At 54.0% G+C, this 18,720-nt stretch overlaps 1 protein-coding gene across 2 annotated transcripts in view; it reads right to left on the bottom strand.

Annotated features, from left to right (window-relative positions):
* The window catches only part of LOC145350337 (receptor-type tyrosine-protein phosphatase-like N), a 232,291-nt gene that overhangs the window by 138,651 nt on the left and 74,920 nt on the right, over positions 1-18,720 (bottom strand). For both annotated transcript variants that reach the window (XM_080199564.1, XM_080199563.1), the window contains exons 10-11: positions 14,408-14,494; positions 6,591-6,670 (exon numbers count right to left, since the gene is read on the bottom strand). In XM_080199564.1, the coding sequence (XP_080055690.1) occupies positions 6,591-6,670; positions 14,408-14,494 (167 nt within the window). The remainder of the gene's footprint in view (positions 1-6,590; positions 6,671-14,407; positions 14,495-18,720) is intronic.

Below are 18,720 nucleotides of genomic sequence, written 5' to 3' on the forward strand. Positions count from 1 at the left end.
AAAGCAGATAGTCAGCAACTTCAAGAAATGTCATGGAGGACATGCCCCTGTCTACATCAACGGGGATGAACTGAAAATCTTTCAGGTATCTAGGTGTCCAGGTCACCAACAACTTGTCCTGGTCCCCCCATGCTGACACTACAGTTAAGAAAGCCCACCATTGCCTCTACTTTCTCAGAAGACTAAGGAAATTTGGCATGTCAGCTACAACTCTCACCAACTTTTACAGATGCACCTTAGAAAGCATTCTTTCTGGTTGTATCACAGCTTGGTATGGCTCCTGCTCTGCCCAAGACCGCAAGAAACTTCAAAATGTAGCCCAATCTGTCACACAAACCAGCCTCCCATCCATTGATTCTGTCTACACTTCGCCACCTCGGAAAAGCAACCAGCATAATTAAGGACCCCACGCACCCCGGACATTCTCTCTTCCACCTTCTTCCACTGGGAAAAAGATACAGAAGTCTGAGGTCACGTACCAACCAACTCAAGAACAGTTTCTTCCCTGCTGCCATCAGACCTTTTACTCTGCATTAGATTGATCTTTCTCTACACCCTAGCTATGACTGTAACACTACATTCTGCACTCTCTCCTTTCCTTCTCTTTGAGCACTATGTTTTATCCGAATAGTGTGCAAGAAACAATACTTTTCACTGTGAAATAATACATGTGACAATAATAAAGCAAATCAAATAGATAGGTACATGATGGCCTGTGCAGACATGATGGGCCAAAGGGCCTCCTTCCGTGCTGTAAAACGTTAGGACTCTGGGACTGAGGAGCACAATTAGTCCCTGTCTCTCGATGCTGATGGAATGGGATGAAGTGGAAGTGTAGGTGGAACCCCTCACACCAATCACACAGGCCAAATAACCAGTTTCTGTCCTGGAAAGACAGGGGTTTAGCCGTCACTCCTCCAGCAGCAGTGAAAAATTTTCCATACTTCTCGTGACACGGACCAGGGTGAAATTCCCAATAAGGATCTCAAGTTTACGCTCATCCAGATGCTGAAAGAGGCAACTCCTGAGGAGACGATGGCCTAGTGGTATTACCTAGACTATTAATCCAGAAACTTAGCTAATGTTCTGGGACCCGGGTTTGAATCCCGCCACAGCAGATGATGGAATTTGAATTCAATTTAAAAAAAATCTAGAATTAAGAATCTACTGATGACCAAGAAGGCACAGTGGTTAACACTGCTGCCTCACAGCACCAGGGACCCAGGTTCGATTCCTGGTTTGGGTCACTGTCTGTGCGGAGTCTGCAAATTCTCCCCGTGTCTGCGTGGGTTTTTTTCTGGGTGCTCTGGTTTCCTCCCACAGTCCAAAGATGTGCGGGTTAGGTGCACTGGCCTTGCTAAATTGCCCGTTAGTGTCCTGGGATGCGTAGGTTAGAGGGATTAGCGGGGCAAATATGTGGGGTTGCCGGGATAGGGAACGGCTGGGATTGTTGTGGGTGCAAATCTAAATCTTTCAGCACGGTGGGGGTTCTACGAAACCATTTTTGACTGTTGGAAAAATCCATCTGGGTCACTAATGTCCTTTAGGGAAGGAAATCTGCCAGCTTACCCCGGTCTGGCCTACATGTGAGTCCAGAGCCACAGCAATGTGGTTGGCTCTTAACTGCCCTCTGAAATGGCCAAGTGAGACTCTCAGTTTAAGGGGCAATTAGGGATGGGTAATAAATGGTGGCCCAGCCAGCGATGCCCACGTCCCACGAATGAATAAAAAGGGATGTTTTGTAGCAGGCTGCTCGGTGCAGAGAGAGAGAGAGGGAGAGAATTCATCTCTCAAACTGTCAGGCGTAGAATTGGAGGAGAAGTGTGGGGGAGGTGGGGTGGGAGGATTATTTTAAATTACAGGCTGACAAAGAGCAGCCCATTGGGATGGGGATTGTCTGGACCCCGGGACCCCTTCGCTGCTTGTCTTTAGCGCGGAGACGTTTAATGAATCCCCGCCTTGCCTTCTGAGCAGGTGCACACAGAGGCGGAGCGGGCTGACGTGTGTAACACTCACCGCGACCTTCATTCAGCGAGAAGGTCACATCCATATTCAGGGGGAGGCCACGGTAAGCCGGCTCCCCCTTTTGTCAGCAGCCACACCGAGGCTGCCCTTTAATCACAGAGCAACAATCGACGGAGTTGCAGGCTGCGGAATAATTACCCCCACAAGCTCACGCCTTTTATCGCATTTAAATCGCAGGCAGATGAAATGGGGGACCTGTGCCCTCCGCAGATTAGCCAGACGCCTAATGAGGAACTGCTCCGCTTGGAGACTGAATGGAAGCTGAGCTTCCTCCCATTCCCCTGCCCAGGACCCCCCCCCCACCAACCCCCCCCCCCCCAACCTCTCCACCCATCCCCACCACCCCCCCACCCCTCCACCCATCCCCAGCCTCCCCGCCCAGTCCCACCCCACCCCCAAGCTCTGACACCCCCGCCCAGCCACCCAGTCCCCCTGCCAAGCGCCCCCAAGGCTCCCACCCCCTCACCCATCCCCAGCACCCCCCCCCCACCTACCCACCACCCCCCACCCCTCTGCCCATCCCCAGCCCCCCCACTGCCCAGAACCCCCCACCGCCCAGAACCCCCCAACCCACCCACCCCCCAGCCCAGAACACCCCCCCGCCCAACCTCCCAGTTTCCCCACCCAGCCCACGCCCACCACCCCACCCACCCCCCCCCAGCCCTTCCCCACCCACTCCCCCCCCTGCCCACCTCCACCCCTTCCCCAGGGCCACCCCCTCACCCCTTCTGCCCAGTTCTCCTCCAGGCCCCCACCCGACAATACGCTCAGAACTGCAAATGCAGAGCGATGGAGTAGACCTGCATTTGTATAGCACCTCTCCCATACCCGGGACATTGCGGAGGGTTCGAGTTTAGGACGCTCAGCACTTCGCAAAATCCCCACAAACAGCGACGTGGTCACATCATCCGCCTTTGTGATATTGGTCAATACTGAGCCAGGGTACCGCCAAGATCCCCCCCCGCCCCAACACCCCCTGCTCCCCCACAACCCCCTACCCCCCCCACCACCACCCCCACGCCCCCCAGCACCCCTACTCCCTGCCCACACCCTCCCCACGCCACCATCCCTCTGCCCCCACAACCCCTTCCCCCCCCACAACCCCCCAACACCCCTATTCCCTCCCCACACCCTACCCTCGCCACCCTCCCTACTCCCCCGGAACCCCCTACCCCCCCGCCACACCCCCTCCCCCACCTCCCCTTTCTCATTGGCCCTCAATGGGCAAATTTTCAACAACTCATCGGAAAGATGGTATTTCTGACAGTGCGGCACTCCCTCAGCACTGACCCTCTGACAGTGCGGCACTCCCTCAGCACTGACCCTCTGACAGTGCGGCGCTCCCTCAGCACTGACCCTCTGACAGTGCGGCGCTCCCTCAGCACTGACCCTCTGACAGTGCGGCACTCCCTCAGCACTGACCCTCTGACAGTGCGGCACTCCCTCAGCACTGACCCTCTGACAGTGCGGCACTCCCTCAGCACTGACCCTCTGACAGTGCGGCACTCCCTCAGTACTGACCCTCTGACAGTGCGGCACTCCCTCAGTACTGACTCTCTGACAGTGCGGCACTCCCTCAGCACTGACCCTCTGACAGTGCGGCACTCCCTCAGCACTGACCCTCTGACAGTGCGGCACTCCCTCAGTACTGACCCTCTGACAGTGCGGCACTCCCTCAGCACTGACCCTCTGACAGTGCGGCACTCCCTCAGTACTGACCCTCTGACAGTGCAGCACCCCCTCAGCACTGACCCTCTGACAGTGCGGCACTCCCTCAGCACTGACCCTCTGACAGTGCGGCACTCCCTCAGTACTGACCCTCTGACAGTGCGGCACTCCCTCAGCACTGACCCTCTGACAGTGCAGCACCCCCTCAGCACTGACCCTCTGACAGTGCGGCACTCCCTCAGCACTGACCCTCTGACAGTGCGGCACTCCCTCAGTACTGACCCTCTGACAGTGCGGCACTCCCTCAGCACTGACCCTCTGACAGTGCGGCGCTCCCTCAGCACTGACCCTCTGACAGTGCGGCGCTCCCTCAGCACTGACCCTCTGACAGTGCGGCACTCCCTCAGCACTGACCCTCTGACAGTGCGGCACTCCCTCAGCACTGACCCTCTGACAGTGCGGCACTCCCTCAGTACTGACCCTCTGACAGTGCGGCACCCCCTCAGCACTGACCCTCTGACAGTGCGGCACTCCCTCAGCACTGACCCTCTGACAGTGCGGCACTCCCTCAGTACTGACCCTCTGACAGTGCGGCACCCCCTCAGCACTGACCCTCTGACAGTGCGGCACTCCCTCAGCACTGACCCTCTGACAGTGCGGCACTCCCTCAGTACTGACCCTCTGACAGTGCGGCACTCCCTCAGCACTGACCCTCTGACAGTGCGGCACTCCCTCAGCACTGACCCTCTGACAGTGCGGCACTCCCTCAGCACTGACCCTCTGACAGTGCGGCGCTCCCTCAGTACTGACCCTCTGACAGTGCGGCACTCCCTCAGCACTGACCCTCTGACAGTGCGGCACTCCCTCAGCACTGACCCTCTGACAGTGCAGCGCTCCCTCAGCACTGACCCTCTGACAGTGCGGCACTCCCTCAGCACTGACCCTCTGACAGTGCGGCACTCCCTCAGCACTGACCCTCTGACAGTGCGGCACTCCCTCAGTACTGACCCTCTGACAGTGCGGCACCCCCTCAGCACTGACCCTCTGACAGTGCGGCACTCCCTCAGCACTGACCCTCTGACAGTGCGGCACTCCCTCAGTACTGACCCTCTGACAGTGCGGCGCTCCCTCAGCACTGACCCTCTGACAGTGCGGCGCTCCCTCAGCACTGACCCTCTGACAGTGCGGCGCTCCCTCAGCACTGACCCTCTGACAGTGCGGCACTCCCTCAGCACTGACCCTCTGACAGTGCGGCACTCCCTCAGCACTGACCCTCTGACAGTGCGGCACTCCCTCAGTACTGACCCTCTGACAGTGCGGCACCCCCTCAGCACTGACCCTCTGACAGTGCGGCACTCCCTCAGCACTGACCCTCTGACAGTGCGGCACTCCCTCAGCACTGACCCTCTGACAGTGCGGCACTCCCTCAGCACTGACCCTCTGACAGTGCGGCACTCCCTCAGTACTGACCCTCAGTGCAGCACTCCCTCAGCACTGACCCTCTGACAGTGCGGCACTCCCTCAGTACTGACCCTCAGTGCAGCACTCCCTCAGTACTGACCCTCAGTGCGGCACTCCCTCAGTACTGACCCTCAGTGCAGCACTCCCTCAGTACTGACCCTCAGTGCGGCACTCCCTCAGTACTGACCCTCAGTGCAGCACTCCCTCAGCACTGACCCTCTGACAGTGCGGCACTCCCTCAGCACTGACCCTCTGACAGTGCGGCACTCCCTCAGTACTGACCCTCAGTGCAGCACTCCCTCAGCACTGACCCTCTGACAGTGCGGCACTCCCTCAGCACTGACCCTCTGACAGTGCGGCACTCCCTCAGCACTGACCCTCTGACAGTGCGGCACTCCCTCAGCACTGACCCTCTGACAGTGCGGCACTCCCTCAGCACTGACCCTCTGACAGTGCGGCACTCCCTCAGCACTGACCCTCTGACAGTGCGGCACTTCCTCAGTACTGACCCTCTGACAGTGCGGCACTTCCTCAGTACTGACCCTCAGTGCAGCGACCCACAGTGCGAGGAGAGAGAGAGAGAGAGGTACAAAAAGGTCAGAGTGGATTGATGGGTGCTGAGATAGTGAAGAGATGGGGACCTGAGATGGAGAGAGGGGGAGAGACAGAGGGAGGGTGAGAGAAGGAGGAGGGGAGAGACGGAGGAAAGGGGAGAGACGGCGGGGGGGGGAGAGACGGAGGGAGGGTGAGAGACAGACAGAGGGGGATTGATGGAGAAAGGGGGTGAGGCGGAGAAAGGGGTGTGAAATGGGGGGGGGAGCGAGACGGGGAGAGGGGGTGAGATGGGGAGGAGCGAGACGGAGAGGTGGGGGAGACGGAGAGAGGGGGGAGATGGAGGGGGGGGAGTGACGGAGGGAGGGGGTGAGATGGACGGTGGGGGGTGAGACGGAGAGAGGGGGGTGAGATGGACGGGGGGTGGGTGAGACAGAGAGGGGGGGGTGCGACGGAGAGATGGGGGGGTGAGACGGAGAGATGGGGGGGTGAGACGGAGAGATGGGGGGTGAGACGGACGGACAGGGGGTGAGACGGAGAGAGGGGGGGTGAGACGGAGAGGGGAGAGACGGACAGAGGGGTGGGGGAGAGGGGCTGGGGTAGACAGAGAGAGCAAGGGGTTGTGTCGGGTTCTGGAGAGAGAAACAAGGCACGAGAGACAAAGCTCTTTCTGCCGTGGGACTGTGGATAACCCTCGGGGGTTTTTTAACCACAGGGTCACATGTAATATTTCAAACTCAACAGTCCTGATGTGAAGGGCAGGATTGCTGTCCTCAGAGTTTACCGAACTCAGGTTAATGGATCCCCGTCTCGTCCCTGTGGATTACACCACCCCCCCCCATGGCCCCCGTACGGGGAAGGCGAGGTCAGGGATCTGTACTTACTGGCTTTGTTCGTCACCTCAGCAATGGTTAGGTTCTGGTCATTCTGCCGCACTCTGAATGTTAAAGCTGGTCCAATCACACTGAAAGAAACAGAGACAAGCTTCATTTATATAGCGCCTCTCACAGCCCAGTCCATCCCAGAGCACTTTCTGACCAACTGAAATCCCTTTTTTGTAGTGTATTCCCGATTGTAGGATTATGGTCGGTGGGGGGGGCGCGTGGGCAGAGTGGATAAGGAGCAGCTGTTCCCCTTTCTTCCGGGGTCAGTCACGCGGGATCAGGGTGAGGGTCAGGAGGGTTTGCTCGGGGGGGGCAGTGGAATGTTTAACTGGGGTACAAAAGTTAAGAAGCCTTTATAAATCACTGCTAAGACCCCAGCTGGAGCACTGTGTCCAGTTCTGGGCCTTTCCCTGTAGGAAGGATGTCTAGGCCTCGGACAGGGTGTGGGAAGATCTACTGGAATATTCCCAGGGAAACGGGATTTCACTTCAGAGGCTGGAGAAGGTTAAGGGGAGATTTAACGGAGATGTTCACGGTGGCACGGTGGTTAGCACTGCTGTCTCACAACACCAGGGACCTGGGTTCGATTCCTGTCACTGTCTGTGTGGGGTTTGCACATTCTCCCCATGTCTGCGTGGGTTTTCTCCAGGTGCTCCAGTTTCCTCCCACCGTACGAAAGATATCTAGTTAATTGGCTATGCTAAATTCTCCCTCAGTGTACCCGAACAGGCACCGGAGTGTGGCGACTAGAGGATTTTCACAATAACTTCATTGCAATGTTAATGTAAGCCTTACTTCTGACAATAATAATAAAATTGTAATGGGATATTTTTAATGCACGTCTTTGTTGTGGGGGCGGTACAGTGGTTAGCACTGCTGCCTCACGTGACCAGGGACCTGGGTTCAATTCCCGTCTTGGATCACTGTCTGTGTGGAGTCTGCACATTCTCCCAGTGTCTGCGTGGGTTTTCTCCGGGTGCTCCAGTTTCCTCCCACAGTCCCAAAGACGTGCAGGTTAGGTGGATGCTAAATGTGCGGGGTTACAGGGGTGTGGTGGAGTGGAGGACCTGGGTGGGATGCTCTTTCGGAGAGTCGGGGCAGACTCGATAGTTAGAATGGCCTCTTTGTGCATTGTATAGACTCTATGGTTCGATCTGGGAGGTGCTGCCTGAAAGGGGAGAAGAGGAGGGGGTGCAAGCAGATTCAGGTGCAAAAATGGAATTGGATAAATATTTGAAAATGAGAATAACTGCTGAGGTAGAGGGTAAGAGCAGAGGCAGGGGGAGTAGGTTACAAATTGGATGGTTCTTCCAAAGGGCTAGCAGGGGCATGACGGGCTGAATAGTCCCCTTTATATGCTGCATGACTTTTGTAAGTTAGTAAGTTATAGACAGAATGCAGCAAGGAGCAGTGGGGAAAAGAATAGCAGTTTGATTAGTTATCGAGTCCAGGGCACATGATTGTTGAGTTAAAGCCCCTCACGTAGTAACAAAACTGCACTGCTGAGGGGGTGCTGCATTGCCAGCAATGCTCCCCGTCAGGAACTCCCAAAAAAGTGGGCAGCTTCTGGCAGGGTCAGGTGGACACTGTTCGAATAGGAGCAAAGCACTTTGCTTCTCAGACAAAATTCCTCCCCAGAAATACCATCCATAAACACACAAAAAAACGCTCTGCGTTGAACCATAGTGAATGGGAGGTCAAAACAGGACGAGGCCATTCAGCCCCTCGAGGTTGTTCCAACACCAAGAGAAATTTCTTCACTCAGTCATTGCACTGAAAGCTGGGGTGGAAAGATACAGCAGACAGTAACGGATTCAGAGATTCGGGATACAGAATCGGAGAATGCAGCCCATGTTACAAACCAACCCAGATCACAAAGTGACCAATCCAAATCAATAAACAGAAATACTTCCCATTGGCTGTTTGATCGATATAAACAAGGGACACAGGACCCAAAATAAGAAGCAGCGTCAGACAGACCACTCTTCTTAAAATGCAGGGAGTGGTTAGCTTCTAAAATAGACTGGGCCCAGAGTGTGGACATATAGACTGGGCCCAGAGTGTCAATGTATAGACTGAGCCCAGAGTGTGGACATATAGACTGGCCCAGAGTGTGGACGTATAGACTGGGCCCAGAGTGTGGACATATAGACTGGGCCCAGAGTGTCAATGTACAGACTGGGCCCAGACTGTGGACATATAGACTGGGCCCAGAGTGTCAATGTATAGACTGAGCCCAGGGTGTGGACATATAGACTGGGCCCAGACTGTGGACGTATAGACTGGGCCCAGAGTGTGGACATATAGACTGGGCCCAGACTGTGGACGTATAGACTGGGCCCAGAGTGTCAACGTATAGACTGAGCCCAGAGTGTGGACATATAGACTGGGCCCAGACTGTGGACGTATAGACTGGGCCCAGAGTGTCAATGTATAGACTGAGCCCAGAGTGTGGACATATAGACTGGGCCCAGAGTGTCAATGTACAGACTGGGCCCAGACTGTGGACATATAGACTGGGCCAGAGTGTCAATGTATAGACTGAGCCCAGGGTGTGGACATATAGACTGGGCCCAGACTGTGGACGTATAGACTGGGCCCAGAGTGTGGACATATAGACTGGGCCCAGACTGTGGACGTATAGACTGGGCCCAGAGTGTGGACATATAGACTGGGCCCAGACTGTGGACGTATAGACTGGGCCCAGAGTGTCAACGTATAGACTGAGCCCAGAGTGTGGACATATAGACTGGGCCCAGACTGTGGACGTATAGACTGGGCCCAGAGTGTCAATGTATAGACTGAGCCCAGGGTGCGGACGTATAGACTGAGCCCAGGGTGCGGACATATAGACTGGGCCAAGGGTGGTGGAGGCAGGGTCAATTGGGAATTGCTTAGATATCGGAAGGAAAGGGGGAGAGAGCAGGGGGAGTGCTAGCACGGATACAATGGGCCCAATGACCACCTTTCACGCAAACCAGCCTCCCATCCGTTGACTCTGTCTACACTTCCCACTGCCTCGGCAAAGCAGCCGGCATAATCAAGGACCCCAAACACCCCGGACATTCTCTCTTCCACCTTTTTCCGTGGGGAAAAAGATACAAAACTCTGAGGTCCCGTACCAACCGACTCACGTACAGCTTCTTCCCTGCTGCCGTCAGACTTTTGAATGGACCTACCTTGCATTAAGTTGATCTTTCTCTACACCCTAGCTACGACTGTAACACTACATTCTGTACTCTCTCGTTTCCTTCTCTATGAACAGTATGCTTTCTCTGTATAGCGTGCAAGAAACAATACTTTTCCCTGTTATGTTAAATCATGTGACAATAAGAAATCAAATCCTCCTGCGATTCTCTGAAGGTGTAGCCAGCTCAATAGGCCGAACACCCTCTGCTGTTCCCTCAATTGAAGCTCCTCCCTCCATTGGTGAGGCCGCAGATTTCCATTTGCCTCGGATCGTGACAGAGGGGGGAGGCAGGGATAGGTTGAGTGATGTTCACACAGGGTGGGATTCTCCGACCACATGCACACCCGACCCGCTGCCTGTGAGATCGGAGAGTTTGACATTCCAGCCAAAACTCCATCACTTCCCAGCCGTGAGGGAGGTTTCCAGGGAGGAACTCTACACCGACTCGGAACGCAATCTGAACCATGGACTTCTCAATGTAGTAAGAGGTCTCACAACACCAGGTTAAAGTCCAACAGGTTTATTTGGTAGCAAACACCACTAGCTTTCAGAGCGCTGCCCCTTCGTCAGGTGGGTGGAGAGACCTCCCTACTCACCTGACAAGGGAGCAGAGCCCCGAAAGCTAGTGGCTTTTGCTACCAAATAAACCCGTTGGACTTTACCCTGGTGTTGTGAGACTTCTCACTGTATTTACCCCAGTCCAACACCCGCATCTCCACATCGTGACTTCTCAATGTAACCAGTTCACAGTCACTTCCTGTGGTCATGTCTGCCACCTAATGGTGTAAGTGAGCACTACAATATGGGTTTATCCTCCAGAATTCTTCAGCGGATGCATATTTCCTCAAATGGTAAAATCCCAGACTAGAATCAGATCATAAAATGGTTACAGCAAAGGAGGCCATTTAGCCCATTGTATCTGTGCTGGCCCACTGCTGAAGCAATCCATCCCATGCTGTCTCCCTGCCTCCTTCTCTTGACCCTGATATTCTTCCCTTTCAGATCTAGTGCCTTTCCGAATGTTTTGAGTAAAGCTGCCTTCAGCACACTCTCAGGAAGGATGCCTCTTCTGCCAATGATCTTAAATCCAGAACTTCCTCCAATGGGAACGGTTTCTCTCTGCTGGCTATCTAGGCGCTCTCATGATTTTGAACATCCCGATCAAATCTCCTCTCAGCCGTCACATCTCCAAGGGGAACAGTCCCAATCTCTCCAATCTCATCATAGAACATAGAACATAGAACATAGAACACTACAGCACAAACAGGCCCTTCGGCCCACGAGTTGTGCCGATCACATCAACACCTACCAATCTATAGACCTATCTATAACCCCCAATCCCATTAAACCCCATATACTCATCCAGAAGTCTTTTAAAAGACCCCAGCGAGTTCGCCTCCACCACCACTGACGGCAGCCGATTCCACTCACTCACCACCCTCTGAGTGAAAAACTTACCCCTAACATCACTTCTGTACTTTCCTCCCCGCACCTTAAATCTGTGTCCTCTCGTAGCGACCATTTCAACCCGGGGAAATATCCGGGTTGAAATCATCCTTGGAACTATTCTGGGGACTTTTTCCTGAACTCTCTCCAAAAGTGAGAGAGTTCAAGAAGGAACTAGATATAGTTCTTGGAGCTAAAGGAAACAAGGGATATCAGGAAGGGGGGGTGCGGAATGGCAGGATCAGGATATTCAATAATCAGCCATGATCAGAATGAATGGCGGAGCAGGCTTGAAGGGCCAAATGGCCTACCCCTTCTTCTAGTTTCTATGTAATGCCTTCACATCCTTCTGCAGTGTGGTGCCCAGAACTCAGCACAATAGTCCAGCTCAGGCCAAACCAACATTTGGTACAAGTCCAACATAACTGTGTACAGTTCAGGTCACCCTATTATAGAAAGGATATTATTAAACTAGAAAGAGTGCAGAAAAGATTTACTCGGATGCTACTGGGATGTGATGGATTGAGTTATAGGGAGAGGCTGGATAGACTGGGACTTTTTAATCTGGAACGTTGAAGGCTGAGGGGTGATCTTATAGAGGTCTATAAAATAATGAGGGACACAGGTCAGATAGATAGTCAATATCTTTTCCCAAAGATAGGGGAGTCTAAAACTAGAGGGATAGGTTTAAGGTGAGAGGGTAGAGATACAAAAGTGTGCAGAGAGGCAATTTTTTCACATAGAGGGTGGTGAGTGTCTGGAACAAGCTGCCAGAGGTAGTAATATAGGCAGGTACAATTTTGTCCTTTAAAAAGCATTTAGACAGTTACATGGGTATGATGGGTATAGAGGGATATGGGCCAAATGTGGGCAATTGGGATTAGCTTAGGGGTTTTAAAAAAGGGGCGGCATGGACAAGTTGGGCCAAAGGGCCTGTTCCCATTCTGTCATCCTCTATGATTCTACAACTCAAGAAACTTCTTGCTCTTGTCCTCACTGCCCTGTTAATAAAGCCCAGGACACTGTATGCTTTACTAACCACTGCTCACTAGCTGTCCTGCACCTTCAATGATTTATACACTTCTACCCCCAGCCCCTTTAGAACTGGATCCTTTGTTTCAGATTGTCTCTCCATGTTCTTTGTCCTTTTCCGCAAGGCCAGCTTAATTTTACAATACAATGATCGCTGTCCCCTAAATGCTCCCCTACTGACACTTGTTCCACTTGTGCCACATCATTCACAAAGAACCGGGACTATCAATCCTTCCTTTCCCATTGGACTGGATACACATCGCTGGAGAACACTTTCCTGAATACACTCTCAGAACTCTTTCCTCTCTCTGCCTTTTAGGTATCCAAATCACCAACAACCTGTCCTGGATCCCCCCCCCCAATGCTGACACTATAGTTAAGAAAGTCCACCAATGCCTCTGCTTTCTCAGAAAACTAAGGAATCACATATATCACTGTACAGTGAAAACACTTCTTCCCTGCTGCTGTCAGACTTCTGAATGGACTTACCTTGCATTAAAGTTGACCTTTCTCTACACCCGAGCTATAACTGTAACACTACATTCTGCACCCTCTCCTTTCCTTCTTACGAACAGTATACTTTGTATAGCATGCAAGAAACTGTTACATGTGATTTTGATTTGATTTGATTTATTATTATCACACGCATTAGCATGAGAAAGATCAACTTAATGCAGGGTAAATTCATTCAAAAGTCTGATGGCAGCAGGGAAGAAGCTGTTCTTGAGTCAGTTGGGACGTGACCTCAGACTTTTATATCGTTTTCCTGATGGAAGAAGGTGGAAGAGAGAATGTCCGGGGTGCGTGGGGTCATTAATTATGCTGACTGCTTTGCTGAGGCAGCGGGAAGTGGAGACAGAGTCAATGGATGGGAGGCTGTTTGTGTGACGGAGTGGGCTACATTCACAACCTTTTGTAGTTTCTTGCGGTCTTGGGCAGAGCAGGAGCCCAGACCAAGCTGTGATACAACCAGAAAGAATACTTTCTATGGTGCATCTGTAAAAGTTGGTGAGAATTGTAGCTGACATGCCAAATTTGCTTTGCTTTAGTGACAATAAAAAGTCAAATCAAATTAAAAGGAAAAGTTTTGCCCCTATTACTATCCTTCCTACACAATGCAGCTGACCATTTCCTACTCCCGCACTATCCGTGAGGCACAGTGGCTCACACTGCTGCCTCACAGTGCCAGGGACCCGTGTTCGATTCCCGGCTTGGGTCACCATCTGTGTGGAGTCTGCATGTTCTCCCCATGTCTGCAAGGGTTTCCTCCGGGTGTTCCAGTTTCCTCCCACAGTCCAAAGAGGTTTATAGGATGGTGAGGAGGATTGACAGAGTGGACATGCAGAGGCTATTTCCTCGGGTGGACGTAGCTGTTACTGGGGGGGGGGGCATGATTATGAGGTTCATGGCGGGAGATATAGGAGGGGTGTCCGAGGTAGATTCTTTACTCAGAGAGTGGTTGGGGTGTGGAATGCACTGCCTGCTGTGATAGTGGAGTCGGACACTTTAGGAACTTTCAAGCGGTTATTGGATAGGCACACGGAGCACACCAGAATGGTAGGGAGGGGATAGCTTGATCTTGGGATTGGACATAGCTAGAGGGCTGAAGGGCCTGTAGTGTGCTGTAATGTTCGAGTACTGGTTAGGTGGATTGGCCATGGTAAATTGTCCCTTAGTGCCAGGGGGACTAGCTAGGGTAAATGCATGGGGTTATGGGGGATAGGGCCTGGGTGGGATTATGGTCGGTGCTGACCCGATGGGCCAAATGGCCTCCTGCGCTGTAGGGATTCTGAGTCTTGTGGCAGCTAACGGCACAGCTGCCGATAGTGGAGCAATTAAAATCGGGGATGTAGGAGAGGCCGGAATTAGGCGCAGGGATTTGTGAGTCTCGGAGCTGGAGGAGGTTATAAAGGCAGACAGCGGAAGTGAGGGCAGGCGGGAGATCTCTCTCTGAATACTGGGGCAAGTTGGTGATGTCAGTGATGTCCTGAACTCCGGGGTAACGTACACAGAGCTCACCAGGCTGGAGGAGACATCACCAGGGTTAATCCACCTCTGGTGTGGGGGTAAAGCTGGTGCCAGCCCGGCACAGTCTCTGTCCTTGACCAGTTCCCAGAACCCGTTCCCTCTGCAGAATCTGGACACGTACCTGATGTTGATGAAGCTAACAGTCGCAAGGTGAATCTGCTGGGCCAAGGATTCCAGCAACTTAATCCCGTCAGACAGAGTCAATGGCCTGTTCACAGAGAGAGAGAGAGAGAGGGGGGAGGGGGAGAGGGGAACGGAGAGGGAGGGGCAGAGGGGGAAGGAGAGGGAAAGGGAGAGGGGGAGGGGGAGGGAGGGAGGAAGGGGAGAGGGGAGGGAGAGGGAGGGGGAGAGGGGGAGGGGCGGGGAGGGGGAGAGGGGGAGGGAGAGGGAGGGGCAGAGGGGGAGGGAGTGAGGGGGTTGAGCGAAAAGGAGGGAGGTAGGGAGAGAGGCAGGGAGGGAAACAGAGGGACCAGGAGAGGGAGAGAAGGGAAGAGAGGGAGACAGAGCAGGGGAGGGAGGGAAGGGTAAAGGGAGAGGGGGGAGGGAGGGACGGAGAAGGAGGAAGGGAGGTAGGTAGAGAGAGAGGAAGGGAGAGGGGGCAGTAGGAGGGAGAGGTAGGGTTGGGAGAGGGGAGGGAGTGATGAGGTTGAGCAAGAAGGAGGGAGGGAGGGAAACAGAGAGAGCAGGATAGATGGAGAGGGAGACAAGGGGAGGGGGGGAGAGAGAGAGAGGGAGGGAGGGAGGTAGGGAGAGAGAGAGGAAGGGAGAGGAGGCAGGAGTGGGAGGGAGAGGGAGAAGGAGGAAGAGGCAGGGAGGGGGAGAGAGGGACAAAGAGTGGGGAGGAAAGGGGAGGGATGGAGAGAGGGAGGGAAAGGGAGGGACAGAGAGAAAGGGGGAGGGATGGAGGGGGGAGGCAGGGTGAGGGAGGGCGAGAGACGGGGGGGGGGGAGAAAGGGGGAGAGAGAAGGAGGGAGAGAGAGGAGGATGGAGAGAGATGGAGAGGGAGGGGGGAGTGGGAGAACAGAGAGGGAGAGGGAAGGAGAGAGAGAGAGAGAGATGGTGAAGTTAGACTCTTTAAACAGAGGTCCAGCACCCCATATCAATGTTTAGTCAGAAACTCATGTCGTTGCTGGTTATTCTTTGGGGTTCGGTGCAGGGATTTTGTCAGTTGCTGTGCTGGTTACTGATAAGTGTTTTCCCAGCTGCACTGACACACCCCACACTGAAACCAGGAACTAAAATTACCCAGCCGGCACTGGAGAGAGAAACAGTCACTGAACCCACTCACTGACCCTTCCCTAGAAAGGAACAGAATGTCACCCTGACAGAGAGAGAGAGAGGGGGGAGATAGAGAGAGAGGGGGGGAGGGATAGAGAGAGAGGGGGGGAGATAGAGAGAGAGGGGGGAGGGATAGAGAGAGAGGGGGGGAGATAGAGAGAGAGGGGGGGAGGGATAGAGAGAGAGAGGGGGGAGATAGAGAGAGGGGGGGAGATAGAGAGAGAGGGGGAGATGGAGAGGGGGGAGATGGAGAGGGGGGAGATGGAGAGGGGGGAGATGGAGAGGGGGAGATGGAGGGGGGGAGATGGAGAGGGGGGAGATGGAGAGGGGGGGAGATGGAGAGGGGGGAGATGGAGAGGGGGGAGATGGAGAGGGGGGAGATGGAGAGGGGGGAGATGGAGAGGGGGGAGATGGAGAGGGGGGAGATGGAGGGGGGGAGATGGAGAGGGGGGAGATGGAGAGGGGGGAGATGGAGAGGGGGAGATGGAGAGGGGGGAGATGGAGAGGGGGGAGATGGAGAGGGGGGGAGATGGAGGGGGGGAGATGGAGAGGGGGGAGATGGAGAGGGGGGCGATGGAGAGGGGGGCAGATGGAGAGGGGGGAGATGGAGAGGGGGGGAGATGGAGAGGGGGGAGATGGAGAGGGGGGAGATAGAGAGAGAGGGGGGGAGATGGAGAGGGGGGGAGATAGAGAGAGAGGGGGGGAGATGGAGAGGGGGGGAGATAGAGAGAGAGGGGGGGAGATAGAGAGGAGGGGAGAGGTAGAGAGAGAGGGGGAGAGATAGAGAGGGGGGGGAGATAGAGAGAGAGGGGAGATGGAGAGGGGGGAGATGGAGAGGGGGGAGATGGAGAGGGGGGAGATGGAGAGGGGGAGATAGGGGAGGAGGTTTGAGAGGAGCATTAGCATTAGCAGGGTTCGGGGAGATCACCCTCTGAAGGGCGATTAGGGGTGGGTAATAAATGCTGACCTCGGCAGGGACACCCACATCCTGTGAATGAAAAACTATTTACTCAGCCTGAAACATTGACTGGGATTCTCTCTCCACGGATACTGAATATTTCCAGCGTTATTTCTGATTGGACATTTTCCTCAGGGTGTTGGTGAATCGGATGGGACTTTACAACAAGCTTCCTGGTCATCATTCACCATTCTCATTCCAGATTTTTATTAAATTCAAATGTCACCATCTGCCTTGGTGGGATTCGAACCCCGGTGCCCGGAGCATTACCCTGGCTCTCTGGATTACTGCCCAGTGACAATACCCCACTCTACCACCGCCTCCTCGGTCAATACTTATCCCTCCACCAGCATCCATAATCAGATTGTCTAGTCAGGAAGACATAGCCGTCTGTGGGATCTTGCTGTGCACAAATTGACTGCCACATTTCCTGTTATTACACTGGGGAACAGATTTCACTGGCCGCCAAGTGCTTTGGGACATCCCGAGGTGATGGAAGGCGCTATAAAAATGCAAGTGTGACTGAAACCCAGGAGAGAGAGTTTGGAGAAACTTAGCGTGTCGGGAGGGGTTGGGACCTGTTTATCGGAACACTCACAGGGAAATGAGGGAGCGGCGACTGAGGGAGCACTGCTGTATTTGCATCATCGCACTCAGGCTAATTTGAATCCCAAAACACAAACACAGCACAGGAAAACTCATCTGCACGATAAAATATGCGGAAGGAAGGCGGGGGGAACAAGGAACCTTCGTGTTTTCCCAAACTTCCTTTAGGAGGTTCATTCGATTGATTCCAGGGATGGAGGGGGGGGCACTTGTCGCATGAAGAGAGATTAGGCCGACGCTCTCTGGAACTTAGAAGAATGAGGGGAGATCAAATTGAGGTGTACAAGATGATAAAAGATTTGGATAGAGTGGACATGGATATGAATTACAGCTTTAAATTGAGGGGTGGTAGTTATAGGATGGATGTCAGAGGTAGGTTCTTTACTCAGAGGGTAGTAAGGGCGTGGAATGCCCTGCCTGCAGCAGTTGTGGACTCGCCAACTTTAGGGGCGTTCAAATGGTCAGTGGATAGGCATATGGGTAACATTGGAATAGTTTAGGTTAGAGGGTCATTAGATTGGTTCCACTGGTCGGCGCAACATCGAGGGCTGAAGGGCCTGTACTGCGCTGGAATGTTCTATGTTCTATGAGTGGATGCTTCCTCTCGTGGGGCATTCTAGGACGAGAGGTCATAGTCTTGGGAAAAGGAGCAGCAAATCTAAAATAGAGCTGAGGAGAAACTCCATCTCCCAAAGGACTGTGAATCTGTGGAATTCGCTAACCAAAATGCAGTGGGTGCTGGGGCAGTGAGTAAATATAAAGAGGAGTTAGATAATTTTAATTGGTAATGGGTTGAAGGGTTATGGGGAGAAGGCAGGAAAATGGGGATGAGGAGCGTATCAGCCGTGATTGAACGGCGGAGCGGACTCGATGGGCTGAATGGCCTAATTCTGCTCCTGTATCTTACAAACTCTCCTCCCCCACCTCTCCCAGACCAACCCCCCCCCCCCCCCGCTCAGCAGGGGTAGGGGAGAGGGAGGAGGGTGGGTGATACTGAGCCACATGGAATGACGCAGATCAACAAGGCCCAGGTGGGGCCCTTGCTACAGGGGTTAATTTGGATTATGTAACCAATGGAGAGGGGAGGGAGTGAGAGTGGGGGAGGGAGGGAGGGGGGAGGGAGGGAGAGAGGAGTGAGAGAGGGAGAGTGGGGGAGGGAGGGGGGGGTGGTGGGAGAGAAGAGTGAGAGAGGGAGATCGGCAAGAGAGGGGCAGGTGCCAGAGAGGTGGGGGCGGCAAGAGAGGCGAGAGATAAAAGAGGGGATGGGGAAGAGGGAGGATGAAGGGGTGAGGTAGGGGGGTAAGTAGTGTGAGGGGGGTGGGGCAAAGGTGGGGGAATAAGAGAGAAGAGGGGAGAGAGGTGGGAGAGGGGAGAGAGGGAGTAGGGGAGAGAGGGAGTAGGGGAGATGGGGCAAGTGGACAATGTAGGGAATGCTGTAGAAAGGAGGGTGAATGAGTTGGGGGGAGCGAGGGATGGTAGGGGAAGGGTAAGAGGAGGGTGTGAGGGAGGGAGTGATTGCGTTTCTATACTGGAGTATTGTGTTAGTAATGATGCGAGAGACTGCAAAACAGGAAAATTTGGCAGGAAATTTG

This window comes from Carcharhinus amblyrhynchos, chromosome 11 (assembly GCF_965287045.1).
Source record: "Carcharhinus amblyrhynchos chromosome 11, sCarAmb.v2.hapA, whole genome shotgun sequence".
NCBI lineage: Eukaryota > Metazoa > Chordata > Chondrichthyes > Carcharhiniformes > Carcharhinidae > Carcharhinus > Carcharhinus amblyrhynchos.